Consider the following 16,228-nt stretch of genomic DNA (forward strand, 5'->3'; position numbering starts at 1 on the left):
AGCCTGACAGAGCCTGCCATAGAAAAACATGGGAAACTAATCACAGGGACTGTGTACCTATGGAAAAAAACAAGAAAAAAGCCCCAAGGAGACAACTTACCTGTGTCAAAGGGTTCAAATTCTGCAGTTGAAAGAAATTCCCCAGCACCGGTGTGACACGCTTTCCTTCGTGCCCAATGTACAGAGGCCAGAGAAATGGTCTAGACAAAGACACATGGAATGAGGGTCTAGGCAGGAAAACGACATCCCATAGAGGAGATTGTCTAAATCACAGGCGGGTACAAAGAAAAACATCGAATTAGATGGTGCAAAACGGCAGCTGCTGCAGGATTCCCCAAACCTGACTGCAGAAAAAATAATTGTTGGTTTGAACCAGGCGCATGCTGTATGGGCCTAGACTTGATTATTCATCCTAATGCTGCTGTGCAACATACTTAAGCCCCGAGCCAATCCCAGGGAGAAGATTGCATAAATATGGCAGAAAGCAATGTGATGGAGTATTGTGTTCTGTTAGCTAGAGGAACTACTTGGACCTCAAGGATGCCGCCATCTGATCAGTACAGAATAATCCTGTCAAGTGTAGTACAGTATTTGGTACTGCGTTCTGCTTACATCACTCTGCTTTAAAGAACTTCAGGATAAATAGGTGCTTCTATGGTAATGAGCCTCAATCCTGTCTCATTACAGCTACAGATGATCCTTCAAGGACTTTTGTGTGATTTTAACAGGTATGTGGATTGTAGAATTCTGAGATGAGCAAGTGAAAAAGCATTCACACCTGTAAATGCATCGCATGATGCATAACTTTATGTAACAACATATTTCAAATGTGCACGTTGTAGCATAATGAATCCCGTTATATTAAAATACTTTATTCAAAAGTGCATAAAATGGCCTGAGTGGGGAAGACATACGATAAAACGATTAAAAAACCAATAAATGTTGAAGCGTATTTACATCTTTCACAGGTACATTAACTTATTTACAATTTAACACTATGTACAATAGACTAAGAAAACAAGTCTGATTACTGTATAAAATTACCTTGAACACTAGTCAAGAAATGCATAATTGATAAAACTGACAAATATTGCAACTTAAAAATTAGAGTCTCCTCAAATTTCTCTTGCTTTGGGCACTTCCTGGCAGAGCATCCTTCCCGTTTAGTCGCTTTACAGAACTACTACTACAGTCCTTTGATCCATGGAAACTGCACAAGCACAGAATGCAAAAGTCAAAGGCACAGTCTTGACGACTGCATATACCACGTTTCTTCATTGGCTGATACTTAGCAGGAAATTGACATCGTGGACACGGTTTTAAAGCTTCATCAGCGAAGAGAGTTTTGGCAACCTGTGGCAAGAGATCAGAAACACTGTTGTTCAGAGTCAAATATTGGGCAATTACACTTAAAATACCAGGACCATTAGCTGCCGGGTGAATCTGGAGATTGAGACATTTAATGCAAGACTTGACAGAAAGTAGGCACACAATGGACTTAACTGCTGGCTCTGGACAAAATGAAATGGTTTACTGCTAAACCTCTTCTTTTGCAGGTAGTCAGCTGGTGCAAGTGGATTTCGATAACATGACCTCTGCCTCACCCACATCTCAATCCTGCTAGTCTGTCTTCTTGTTTTGCTTTTTTTTACTGGCCTCCATACTTAATCAGCTGCCCTTCTCCATGATCTCTGAGGCTAAGTCTGCTAGCTACCCCTCCACCATTGAAGCAGCCTCTAACAAGATTAAAGCCTTATTCAGAGTAGTCAAGCACTGCGCTAAGCCCACACTGGTCCTCGAGGTGCCTGCTTCACAAAAGAAAGAAGACCGAATCAATACCTTCCTCATTAACAAAATGGCTAGGAACAGGGGTCATATCCACGCAGCAAAGAAAAATGGAGCCCATATAGCCATCAGCCGGGGAACCTGCCCTCCTGGACCAACTTCACTCAACTTTCCACTTACCTGAGGATCGCGCAGACACGCTCGCCTCCATTAAACCCATTGCTTACATAAATTACTTCCACCCGGCCTCGTCCCTCATTAAATAGCTCACTGTCCAAGCACTCAACACCCTTCTTGGTATCATGAAAACATCTCTGTGAAGGTGCATTTCCAGACACAGTGAAGATCTGCTCAATGCGACGCCTTCTAAGAAAACCCTTTCTTGATCCAGAGGACCTACACAACTACAAACCCATCACAGGCTTCCTGTTCATTGAGAACCTTATCAAGAAAGTAGCTGCAACCCAACTACTTGCCAAAATCAATACGCTTGGCTCCCCCTTTAATTACCAGTCCAGCTTTCGCCCCAAATGCAGCACTGAGACTGCAACCATCCAGGTGGAGTATCATGCCATACATGACGCTGACATACAGACCTGTACCTCCTAGTTCCATTAGAAGCCTCTGATGCCTTCAACAAAGTGCACCATCTAACATTCCTCTTCTCACCAACCGGTTGGGTTTCTCCGGTACCCTTCTAAAATGGTTGGTGCACTACCTATCAAGCACACACCATGCTGTAGAGATGGGCTCCTTCAGATCGAACTGACTCCCAGTCATGTGCTGGGTCCCCCAGGGGCCCATCTTCTCACTGATCATTTTAAATCTATGCATGGAACCCTTGGGAATTCTGTAAAATGATTTCAATGTAGCCACCCACCAGTATGCTTATAAAACTCAGCTGTGCCTTAAGTTCAGTGGCCCCTAGGACATTGCTTGCCAATGTCTGGCTACTGTCCAAACATGGATTTTAAACAAATGAACACCACAAAACAGAATTTGTACATAATTTAAAATGCATGTCATGCTAATTTACTTCACATCAATAAAAATAAATATAAAGACTAAGATCATTAACAGATGCAAGTTACTGGTTGAAAATTGACTTTTTCCCAGAGTACTGTCAGATTTTTCTTAGGTTATCCCAAGAAATATATATTCACTGTTCTGCAATCATTTTCAAATCCTGCAGCTATCTGCACAAACCTTCACATATTCTTCTTGCTTGCTGCATGACCAAGGCGAAGGGCTGCAGTTTGTAGGTGTTAAAATCCCTTTGCAGAAAGTTGGTGTCTGGAATACAGATTTGGCTTGAGGTTGAACTGATTTAAGAGCGGATCGATTCAAAAGTTGAAGTCTGGTTGCAGCATCTTCGACGGAAAGCAAATGACCACGCTAGAGACAGAAAAAAAGTAAATGTTATTAAAAAGGAGCACAGAAAAGAAAATGTTACTTACAGAAGTGAATACTATACTCTTTGTCCCCTTGCCCCATACTTAAGGGATATTCTGCCTTTCAGGAACAGCGCGTGTGGAGCAGCAATAATGGTATGTCTAAAAATGGAGCAAGGGCGCATGCATGGTTGGTCAAGTTGCCCATCCCTTACACATGCAACTGGGGCCCAAATGTCAGCCCTTTTATATTTGTACGGTCCAGTAGCCTTCTTATGTATGGCAACAATGAACTATGGAGAAGGCGTACATTAGTCACTATGAGTAACTTTCCCTTACTTCTTTCTACGTCCCAACCACTTTCTCACTTATGGTAGATTTCAAAGCAGCCTACAAATTCACTTTAGGGAGGAAGGTGGTGTGAGTGGAAAACACTTTATCCATGTGAAAGGTGAAAAAGTGTGCCTTAACACACAAAGCCTGCAGTTCACTAATCCTGTGCATAGATGAGAGCGATATAGAAGGCTGTCTTGGTGGTAACAACACTGATGGCGAAGGGCTTGAACGGTTCGTGAACCACAGCAGACCGCACCATATTGTGATCGCATTACAGATGCGTACACCTAAGAAGAGGCAGCAGTGTCTGCAGACCATTAAAGTCTCTTTTGATAATCTAGTTGGATAGAGAAAATTACATAAAGTCACTTGAACCAGAACAATTGAGTGCAGTGTTCTGCACAAGACAAGTTTTAAACCATAACCGGTGAAATCAGAGGCTGCAGCAGGCGTCTTCTTCAATTCCTTCGTCCAGTGGTCGGCTCTGCCTTCCAAGCCAAAAGCCTCTCCTTTTATTCAGTTCTCTCCCATCCATTCCAGCCTAGCTGCCAGTCATCCTGCTGGGTGACTGACTGCAGGGTGGCTGTCCTTGCCGGACAGTCAGCCGGCCAATCACTACAGAGTGCATTTGGGTTTCCTAGGAGACTAAGCACTAGGAGTTTCGGGCCCCTCCCTCACTTCCTGCCCACCCCAGAGGTAGGCTTCACTCGTAAATGCCGGCAAAGGCAAAGCAAACAATGGGGCCAAACCTATAAATCTCAAGAAGGACTTTTCCACAAAGAATTGGAGCAAAACGAAGACTGGGCCATTCTGACAAAAATTGCAGTTTTGGGTGCTTTAATGCAGCTGCGAACGCAGCCCGCGGTAAATGCACACCGGTAGTTACAACGAAACCACTGCCATCAGTCCTTCAGTGAGGAAAAGGGTAACACAAATGTTACATGAGAAGTTAGACCAAAGGGGATACTAGGTAACCCCTCCAGCACCCTGTTGTACGATAGTGTGTGCTGGGTCTAGAAAGAGGGTGTTCTCCAAGAACGAACTGCATTTGAAACGTAGGCCTCTCTCCCACTATACAGGACCCTCTTGTTAGGTGTGGTGTTCTGTACCAAACTGCATTGTGATACTTGGGCCTCCCTCCCACTATACGGGACTCTCCAATCCCAGTTTGTTTTATTACTTGTATTGCGCGCCAGACCCAAAGGTATCAGGGCGCATAGCATAAGACAGCTTACAGCTTGGTTACATATCAGTTTGAACACATACGTAATACAATACATGTACATAGCAGAGCAAATCGAATACATGCATGTTATTGCAGGATAGACACAGAAAATAATCTATAAATGCAGAAAAAACTAAGGGTCAAGTAAGTAGGTATGTACAAATATACAGAGTTGGCCAGGCGAAAGTGGACGGGAATAGTCCGTCATAAGCAAGTAGATAGCCAGACCTTATTCGTCCGAGTCTTTGATCCACCTTATGAGGTTCTGTTGGAATTTAAGGTAAGGTTGATCTGTTCGCAGAGGGAGGGGTAGGGAGCTCCAGAGTTAAGTTGCTTTGACCTGGAAGCTGCACCCTCCAACTCCGGAGAGTTTAAATATAGGTAATGTAATGCAGTTGGTGTTGGAAGATCTGGTGCATCTTGTAGCACTTACTCGAGTCGAAAGCCAATTATTTGCTCTTCTGGTTTCAGAGATATGGACTCTCTTGGAGATTCCTAGTGCTGCTCTGAGAGCATTATTCTGAAGGAGTTGGATACTCTTGATGGTTTCCTTGTTGGCCCCAATGTAAAGGGAGTTACAATAATCCAACTTCAATAGAATGAGTGTTCTAGCAAGGGAGATGCAGCTGTTGGACAGGAAAGGTTTACCTGCTCTTATCAGTTTGCTGGTGTATACAGTGACAGAAGCCATCACATTGACCTGTTTATTGAAGGAAAGGGTAGAGTCAAGATAAAAGCCCAAGGTTCCAGTGTGTTTTCCTGTACCAATCTACATTTGAAACTTAGGCCTCTCTCCCACTACACAGGACCCTCAAATTCCAGTGTGTTCTCCTGTACCAAACTGCATTGTGAAAATTAGGTCTCTTTCCCACTATAAAAAGGACCCTCATTTTAAGTGTGCTCTCCTGAACCAAACTGCACTGTGAAGCTCAGGCTTCTCTCCCACTGTACAAGACTCAAGTCTCAGTGTGTTTTCCTTAACTGCATGGTGAAACTTGGGCCTCTCAGGTCTCAGTCTGTTCTCCTGTACCAAGCTGCACTGTGAAACCTAGGCCTCTCCACCCAATACAGGACTCTCAATTCCAGGTGTTTTCTCCTGTACCAAGGTGCACGGTGAAACCTAGTCCTCTTCCCCCACTGTACATTATTCTCACTCTAGGTGTGCTCTCTGATATGAAACTGCATTGTGAAGCCTGGGCCTCTCTCCCACTGTGCAGAACTCTCAGGTATGGGTGTCCTCACCTGTACCAAGCTGCATCGTAGAACCTAGGCCTCTCCCACTACGCAGAACTCACATCTGGGTGTGTTCTCCTGTACCAAACTATACCCAAGTGTGCTCCCCTGTGCCTGAACTGCACTGAGACCTGAACCTATTCCCCATTGTGCACGAAAATCAATTCAAGGTGTTCCCAATTCTAGATTTATATGGTTAAACCCGCTACATTGTGAGGCCTGAGCCTCTCCTGCTGTCTAGGTGTCCCAGTCTAGGTATTCAATTGCTGCCTGCTATTCTGTGAGGCCTGGGAATTAATTACCACCTACCACTCTCAAACCTAACCCTCCTATGTTAACTAGTTGTCCCCAAACCTGATATCTGATCACTGCCTGCCTTCTGCGAGGCGAGGCCTAAATCCTCTCCTGATCATTAGGTGTCCCAATCTTGATCACTGCCCGCCATTTGCGCAATCTGGGCCTACCCGCTGTTGTCCATGGGTCAGGAATCGAGCTTTTGACATTTTTTATTTATTGTGTTTAACTGTATTTTACCAGTTTTTACAAAAGGTCTCTCCGTCATGAACACGGCTTGTTTCTTTAACTTTAAAAAGTTCCAAATCCTTGGTTTACTTATGATTATTTTTTATACAATGATTTCAGGTCAAGGCTCTCCAGGAAGTTTGGAACCGCGATCACCGGCTTTCGGTTTGTCCCGTCCATCAAATAGGCCCACCAGTAATCTTCGTCCAGCGTACATAAGTGTGAGTGTAAATGTTCCAGATGGGTTTTTCTGTTCGGAGCCAATACTGGGCATTTGAGGATGAGATGTTTCAAGCTTTCAGTTGAGTACGGATCTGTGCAAAAGCGACAAATTTGAATCCGTTTTTTCCCAGATTCCCAAGATTATTTGTTTTTAAGATGTTTAGCCTTACTCTCAGGAAGATTAAGCGTATTTCCTTATTTGAAACTTTAGTAAATAGTTGATGGGCTTGTTTAGTTTTTGGGCATATGGTGGCAAGTGCGCAATGCACTTGTAGCTCATGGCCTTGCCCTGCGTGCCACACCAATCCGTTTCCTTAAATTTTCTAGCAGTTTTGGTTGGGTTTGTCAAAAGTTCCTCTTCCGAACTTCCCATTTCTTCCAAGACAGCCAGATTTTTATTAGTCCCGATTTGCAGTATTTTGTTGCATCTTTTCTCCATTTCCTCATGAATGAGAACATAGATTTTTTCTTTGGAAGATAGTATTTTTCTGTATAACTTCAGGCCGTTGAGATCAACAGTTCCTTTAAGAGATGTGAGACTTCGCTCTCTTCTAATTAGAACAAGCGGAATAGATGGAGGGAGACGCAAGAATTTCCTCCACAGGGACCTTCCAGTTTATTCCAGATGCCATCAGGAATCATCGGCATAGCTTCCACTCCGTAGGTAAGTGCTGGGATCTCGCTTTGTAGAATGTAATTGCCGCTTTAAGCGAGAAGCGCCCAAACTTTTTATCCATCAGGATAGCCTGATTGGTCAAGCTTTTGTTTTTAAGGATCAAAGTTTCTTGCATCAGTGATTCACTTACTTTGTTGCTAAAAGTGACTTCCAAATATCTGAAATGTCGACTTTTTCTAGTCGTTCTTTCGCTAGGAACCACGCACCGTGCTATTTTCGTCTCAAAGGTTTGTCTGGACACATTACTTTGGTCTTTCCCATATTACTCTGGGTTGTTGTTCTTAAGGTATTCATGCAGATTATCTAGTTTTCTCTGTACCCCAATCTTAGTTTGATCGATTCGGATAATGTCATCCGCATATAGCAACCTAACTTTTTCGGTGCCCAGAGTAGGAGGAAAAGCTTACACGCCTTTTTCTGTGTGTTGATAATCTCCTGCATATGCATTGTATACGACCGGAGTTAGAGGGCATCCTTGCTTGACTCCACAATAGGTGGTGATGTTTGTTGAGTAGCCCTGTACCATTAAGACGAACTCTCATTGAAGTCTGCGAGTATAGTTTTTATCGGCGTCAGCAAGGATTTTGGGCACTTCCAGTTGATAGGTTTCTTCCACAATTTGCCTTGATTGACTGTCAAATGCATTTGGCAGATCAATAAAAGCCAAATATAAATGAGAAGCACCTTCCAATACTTTGGCCTTGAAAATGCTGAGTATTAATATATTGGCCGTTCTGAGGTTTTTTGAGAAACCTGTTTAGAAGGGATCTGATCCTTCAGATGATGAAACCCATGCTTTGAAGTTGTCCAAGAGGAAAGATCCAAAGAGTTTCCCAATACTATCAAGCAGTACAATAGGACAATAGTGTCGGGTCGCCTCTGTCCCCCGATTTATATATTAGCATCACTTTGGCAATTTTGCAAGAAAGGGGTATCGATCTTGTTGACGAGCAGGATTCAAATATTTCGGCCACCAGGGGAGACCATGGACCAGGATTTGTCTTCAGGTGCATGTTTGATAGACCGTCTGGTCCTGGGGTGCGAAATGTATTGAGTTTTTAATTTTTTTTTATTCAATGTTGGTTCTATCGAGTTCAATGTCCCATTTGTCAGTGTCCCCAATAGGTGCCGATGGTGAGTAAGGGGGTCTACCGAATAGATCTGAGAAGTGAGTAATCCAGGCCTCCTCGGACACACTGCTCACTAGGGTGTCTTGAGTTGTGGCTCCTCTAGTTGATATTGACCAAAAGGCCTTTGGTTTCTTACCGCTAAGAGTTCTTAACATCGCCTCTGAATCTTCCTGATAAAGTTGGAATTTGTATCCTTTTAGCCAATTTTTATACTGCTTGGTAGCTATCACGGCTTTGTGACGATTGAGATTAGAGGGAAACCAAATTGCTTTTCTTTTGGCTCATCTCATGGCAAGTCTTTTTTCCTTGAGGGTCAAATTATTGTTGTGGTGAGTTTTAGTCAGGATTTTACCACCCATTTGCGGCACTTGATATGGTAGCAGAAGAGGGTAGTAATCTGTGAGGGTTGGATCCTCCTTTTGATTTTCAAACTTCTTAGCTTGACTGTATCTGTTAGTTATATCAGTAATAGCTATTCAATCATCGCTTGGCTGCCGCAGAAACCTACATCCCTACCGACATCCAATAACCTACACCCAAGAGTACCATCTCATTGTAAACCACCTGTAAAACATAGGCTCTCCACCTCTGGTCTTCTAATTCTTCTGGATATTATCAGTACCTGCCACAATTGAATCATACGAACCAGCCACCCTAGAACACCCAGCAACCACCAAAGCCAGTAACTACTACCATAATCTTCACCCTAGTTAGCCTGCAGCCATAGCCCACAATTAGCCGCACGCGCCATCCACCAACCAACATTCAATACTCCCTAGGATAGCCCTCCCGTTGTAAGAGGAACACCCCTACCCAACCGGCTGAACAAAGAAAGCCTCGGAAAGCATCCAGACACCACAATTTAAGAGGATTAAACTCTACACTATCCTGGCATAACAGTTGGACAACTGCCCCTGTAAAATTAACACCCAGACCAACTCCTTCCACCCAGGACCCAAATGGCTGAGACATAGAATTGGACACAGAAAGAGAAAAGGAACACGGTACAAATAATACGGATACACAAGCTCAACCACCCCAATAGAAAATGCGTTCAATACAGAACACACCCCGCCAAATACTACTGACAAAACAAACATCGTAAGAGAAAAATCCTTATACCTTACACCAACCAAAGTACCTAAATACTTCAATGACACCGAAATTTGCAGATGGATAAAGAACCCCCCCAAACAACGGAACAAAAGACAAGTGGATACTAGAAGAGAATGGGATGACGCCAATCCCCCAACTCCCTATATCACAAGACCAGAATGGCACTATCGATACACACATCAAATGACAGGAGATGACGAGCAATAGAAGTCAGCAACCCAATTATCAATCTCAGACTGATTCAATGACAAAGCCGCCTTCATGGAACCTCAACCAATCAGAGTCAACACGAAAAGCACCCGAAATGAACACCCACAAATCAAAACAGGGAACAGATAAACCAAGTCACACCAAAAAGATCCACTGCAATCTAATTAAAGCAAGGTCAATGTCCAAACATGCCAATGAAATCTACGACCTCCTAAGAGACGGAGGCATCGACATCCTATTCGTAACCGACACATAGCTAGATGACAACTACAAGATGACCCTCAATAACTGCCTGCCCAAAACCTTCAAGTGCGTCCAAGTAAACAGGAAAACCAAAAGAGGTGGTGGACTGGCAATCATCCACAAGGAACACTTGGAAATTAAAGTGTAAGACCCATTGAACATCGATAAATGCAAATCGCTAATCCTCCGTCTATCAACAAATACCAGAACAAACCTGAAATTCCTACTGTTATACAGACCACCAATTTATGATGCAGCCTTCTTAGCCACCTTCACAGAAGCAATCAACCTAGCTATCTAGCATAACCACCTCATTATCCTCAGAGACTTCAACATATGGTTCGATGAAGAAACCATAACCTCACAAAAATCTCTTACCAGCCAACTAGCAACTATGAAACTACATCAGCTAGTCAAAGAAGCAACCCATATGGCAGGACACACACTGGACGCAATCTGAGCCAACAAACAACTAATTGCCACCGCGCTACAGATTCATATCCTCTGGAGCGACAACCTTATCATCCCCTTCGTAATCATAATGCCCTCCCCAATAACCAAGCAACAGGGAAAGCTACCGATCATCATGAAAAGAAACTGGAGAACCATAAAAACCTCCAACTTAACGGAACTACTGGAGATCACCAAATCACAAGCGACAACTAGGGACAAAGCTGACCTGGACACTAAAATAGATATACTTTGCCACTGGATCACGACAACAATTGACGAGATCGCCAAAGAAAACCCTTTTAGCCCATCCCGCAAATGAGCAACGGCAAAATGCTTCACCCCACTACACGGCGCCATGACAGCAAAAAACATAAACTCCAACTAGAATGGAGGGTCAATAAAGACTGCTGAAAGAAATTCAAACTTGAACAACATACCCGTTCACACAAAAACGAAATACAAAAAGGGAAATACTACAAAAGAATCTTCAAAGCACCAAACACCCAAAAAAAACTCTTTAAAATCATAAACGAAATAAAAAACCCACCCGGATGCAGCAATGCTCCAATACCATCGAAGAAACTATATAGTGACCTTGCAGATCATTTAAAAAACAAAATCATGACCATCCAACAGACCATCCAAAACAGACAATGGGACCACAATACTGAAGGCACCCACTGCTATGAGGAACACAGGAACAAACTCTAAAACCTCCCACATATATCAGTGGAGACATTTGTCGAACTGGTAAATCAAAGCAACAAATCTGGTTCCTCCGCGGACCCTGCTCCCCTGACATTTACAATTCAATCCTTCCACAAGGAACACCAATGGAATATTACAGGAACGTCCTCAACAAATCAATCTGAACAGGGAAAGTGCCACAAAACTTCAAATCGGCATACATCAAACCAATCCTCAAGGATGCAGGAGGAATCGTAGAGGAACTCTCCAATTCCAGACCCATCCCCAAAATCCCGTACCCAGCTAAACTCCTGGAAACACACATACATAGAACAACCCAAGAATTCATAGAACACCACTGCCTATTAAACCAGGCACAAGTAGGCTTCAGACCGATGAGCCACGGAAACAGCACTTCTCTCAATCTGGGATGAACTAAAGGCAAACACAGACTCAGACAACAGCACCGCTTTGATACTGCTAGACCTCTCTGCGCATTCGACACAGTTAACCACGACATTCTCATCGGGAGACTGGAAACATTTGGAATCACGGACAACGCCTTACTATGGATCAAATCCTTCCTAACAAACAGAAAAGAAACGATATGGATGAAACCTTTCAAACGAAGGCCAGGATAATCGTCATGCAGAGTCCCACAAGGATCATCCTTCTCCCCATTACTATTCAACATCTACCTGTCTCAACTAATTAAATCATCAAAAGACATGGCCTCACCGGTTACAACTATACTTACCACACACAAATAGTCTACAAAATACAAGGCTCACAAGAAGAAAACTCAGCATTAGAGAACTGCCTTCATGAAATATACAACTCAAACTCAAACGACCTCAAACACAACCCAGGTAAAACAGAAATCATGATCATCACAAAAAACAGAGAAGACAATCACTACATCCCCTGGCCAATAGAACTTGGTGAAACACCAGCCCCATCATCTCCACCCCTCCTCTTGCATCCCATGCTCTCTGCAATGCCCTTGCCTCACACTTTATCTCAGAAACCCAGGACATCCTGTCCACCCTCTCCTCCCCTCCCCTGCCCTGCCCCTCCTATTCCTGCTCGGTCTGTGCTTGCAGAACCCCTTTTAACCACTCCTCCCCCCGTCCTTCTCTTCCTTACCCATTTTCTCCCCTGACAAGGTTGCTAGACAAGTCCGATCTATGAAAGCCTCGTCAAAACAGGTTCATCCCTGCTCCTCTAAAACCATCAAGGACCACATTGACACCCTCGCTCCGGCCCTTGACAATTTTTGCAACCACTCCTTTGCCTCCGGATCCTCCCCCCCCCCCTCCTCTGAAGCACTCCCTTGTGCATCCTCTTATGAAACCCACAGCTGATCCTTCCTGCCTGGCTAACTATCGCCCAATTTCCGTTACCCCCATCCTGGAAAAGCTAGCCATCTCTCACCTTAACCTTCATTCAGATTCTGTTGGCTGTCTCCATGACCACCAGTCTGGCTTCAGAGCGGCCAGAAGCACGGAAACTGCTCTCCTGAACATCCGTGAAGATCTGCTCTCCAACCTTGATTCTAACATTCCCTCTGTCCTCATCCTTCTTGGTCGACCACACTATCCTGCTCATCCATCTCCAATAACCTGGGTATCACCGATCAGGCTCTGGCCTGGGTTACCGCTTTCCTCTCTGATCAACACTCCCAGGTCCAACTGGGGTCCTTCCTAGCCACCCTCCTGCACTGCCTCCTGGCCAACCCTCACACTGGGGTCTGTATCTGTACCCATACAGTCCCCCAACGCCCATTTCTTCTTTTTCTGCACTTATCAGACTTACCCTGTCTGCTGCCATAAACACAGCACTTGCCACTTGCTGGCTGCACTACCACTGTTTATTGCCTCAATTATCTATTTATTTTTATTTATTATTTATCTGTTTCTCCTCTGCCCACACTCTCCACTCCCCCCCCCTTTCCATGCACTTTTCCCCTTTCCCATGCACTTGCATGTTCTCAATGTCACTGGGCCTAGTAAGATCGTCGTAGTGTTCTCCACTGTTCCCCCTCCCTTGTCGCGCTCTGAAACACGTGTATGAGCGCGACACAAATAAAATATATCATATCTTTCTCTCTACCTGTAGGATTCCCCAGGGGTCTAACCTCTCACCCTGGCTCTTCAACCAATACCCGGCAACTCTCGCCCACTGCATTGCCATTTTCTGCTCAAATTTCCAGTGCTACGCTGATGGCCCTCAACTCATTTTCCAGCTGTCCTCGGCCACCTCCTCTCCCTCTCTCATCTCGGACTGCCTAACTGCCATTCAAGAGTGGTGTGCCGCCAATGATCTTTGTCTGAATGCCAGCAAGACAGATCCTCCTCATCGTCACACAATCTCCATTCTGTTCCCACACTCTCTGGCCAGCCTCCCTGGGCCGCCCTCCTACCCCTACCTGCGAGGCTAAGACCCTTGGGGTCATCTTTGACTCCACTTTCCTTCTCCGCTCATATCTCTGCGGTCTCTAAAAAGTCAAACTTCCTGCTGCACCTCCTCAGAGGTACTCTGCCTTTCCTCTCCTTCCCTCAGAAGCTCACGGTCTCCAAAGCTCTGGTTCTCTCTAGGTTTGACTATTGTAACAGCCTCTTTCTAAATCTACCTGCCTCAACTCTCCTTCCTCTGCAACTTATCCAGAACAGGACTGCGAGACTTGTCCCTGGCCTCAAGTCCCGGGATCGTATCTCTCCAGCTCTGAAATCTCTCCATTGGCTCCCAGTGGATGCAAGGATTAAATACAAAACCCTCTGCATTGTCCACAAGGCTTTTTGGGGCCTGGGTCCAAAATACCTTCAGATATCCCTCACCAAATACCTCCCCTCTCGAGCTCTTCGCTCCTCTAACTCCCTCTGGGTCAATCGTTTTTCAAAGAAACAACCTGGGGGTAGATCTCTATCTTCGGCTGGGGCCTCCCTCAGGAAAAGCCTCCCAGCCACTCTAAAACTTGGAGAACCATATCCGGTTCCGGAAGCACCTCAAGACCTTCCTCTTTGCTTCTGCCGTCGCTCCCCCTCTCCCCTGCTGATCTGCTCTCTTGGCACTGTGCACCTGGCCACCCTCTATCCCCTGGGCCCAGGTACCTACTCACCCTGCCACCCTCCTGCACTGCCTCCTGGCCACCCCTTGCACTGGGGATTGTATCTGTACCTATACAGCCCCCCCCTTTTTGTTCCTTCTTTGCCTGCACTTATCAGACTTACCCAGTCTGCTGCCTTAAAAACAGCACTTGCCGGCTGCACCACCACTGTTTATTGCCTCCATTGTCCATTTATTTTATTTATTATTATTATTCATCTGCTCTCCTCTGCTCCTTACTTTCCGCTCTGCCCCTTTTCCCTTTTTCCATGCACTTGCACGTTTCAATGTCACTGGGCCTAGTAAGATAGTTGTTTTGTTGTGTTTCTCCCCTGTTCCCCTGCCTTGCCTAGTCATGCTCTGAAACACCTGTGTATGAGCGCGATACAAATAAAATATATCATATATGTTTTTGTTGACTGTAAAAACCAGGGAGTCCTGATGGACAACAAATTCACTCTAGAGTCACAAGTAAACGCCCCAATCAAGAAATGCTTTCTCCTGCGAGCAGCAAAAAGGATCCTACCATTCCGGTCATCCACCAACAAAACAATTAACGTCATTGCTATCGTCATGTCCAGACTAGATTACACCAATAGCTTATATCTAGGCATGCCTGCCTGAACGACTTCTAAAAAAAGACTCCAACGCATACAAAATGCGGCAGTCAGACTGCTCCTTAAACTACCTCGAAGGGAACACATCACACCAGCGCTAAAAATGCTACACTGGCTACCCATCAAGCAGCAAATCAAGTTCAAATCAATGTCCATAACGCACAGAGCAATGCACGACCAAGGCGCAGAGTTCCTTAGATAAAAGGTAAACTTACATGGCACAACAAGGCCACTCAGATCCAGTAGCAACATACATTTGGAACCCAAACCATACATCAAAAGAAAACTCGGAGGATCCTCTTTCCCTCACCTCGCACCCAAAACCTGGAACGAACTACCAAACATCATGTGTAACACAAGAAATCACCTAGAATTCAGAAAACTCCTCAAATCCTGGCTCTTCATCCCATAACTAGAAAGAATGCCTATAAGGCACCGTGAAAACTATGCTGAGAGAGGAAACCTATCCTCTTTCCCTAAGCCTTCATCCCTTAATAGAAGTAAGGGATATACCGATCTAACACATATCCACTTACCAATTGCAAGATAGACAACCTAGAATCATACCAAAGAACGACCACAGATCAATCGGGAAGGAAGGCAAGGATGACCTATCAATTACACCTTGGCCCACACAGGCCGCAATGGACCACCAACAGTATATAGTTAGGAGCGGTGAATGATAATACAGCACCACTATCAGAGTGGGGGATAATGCTCGCTCAACCGGGGGTACTAAGCTCAAATAACTTAGCTGGTAACCAGCCACGCCGTCGCCCTAGAAACTAGACAGTCAGGAAAGGAAAGCAAAAGAACATACCTACCCCTTTATGACAACCTTATACATAAAACAAGAATTACAAGGATTAAGAAACGTATAACCCACTAACCAAAAGCTCACATTTCTGCATACTTAACTCACACAAAAACCCACTCAACCACTTCTCTCACAGCAAACCGCACACACTTCACCACACCTCAACAACAAACACAAATCGCACCAACAGCACAGAAGGACTTGCATTGATCCGATATTCACACCCAAGCTCAGCACACAGTGAAAACTGAACTGAAGCTGCCAACAGGACACCACCTTCTCACTTTCCTAAGCCCCCTTCACCCCACTAACCCACCCCACCTTGATCCGCCTGGTGACCAATTCCATTGGTGACGGTGCGCTATACAAATACCTTTCACATTAACATGTCAGGCAATGGAATCCCTGCTCATAATGCCATCGACAAGCCTATTGTTCTTGTAAAATGCACTGTTACAGG

The 16,228-nt window shown here is 44.7% G+C and overlaps 1 protein-coding gene across 2 annotated transcripts in view; it reads right to left on the bottom strand.

Annotated features, from left to right (window-relative positions):
* Positions 1–852: 852 nt before the first annotated feature.
* The window catches only part of FBXO43 (F-box protein 43), a 470,135-nt gene continuing 454,759 nt past the window's right edge, over positions 853–16,228 (bottom strand). The window contains exons 5-6 of one of the 2 annotated variants that reach the window (XM_069621433.1): positions 2,992–3,180; positions 853–1,353 (exon numbers count right to left, since the gene is read on the bottom strand). In XM_069621433.1, coding sequence (XP_069477534.1) covers positions 1,105–1,353; positions 2,992–3,180 — 438 coding nt within the window. In that variant the 3' untranslated portion in view covers positions 853–1,104. The remainder of the gene's footprint in view (positions 1,354–2,991; positions 3,181–16,228) is intronic. The other variant, XM_069621434.1, reaches the window with a different exon arrangement.

Source organism: Ambystoma mexicanum, chromosome 5q, assembly GCF_040938575.1.
Source record: "Ambystoma mexicanum isolate Mex_15411 chromosome 5q, UKY_AmexF1_1, whole genome shotgun sequence".
In the NCBI taxonomy this organism is placed as follows: Eukaryota; Metazoa; Chordata; class Amphibia; order Caudata; family Ambystomatidae; genus Ambystoma; species Ambystoma mexicanum.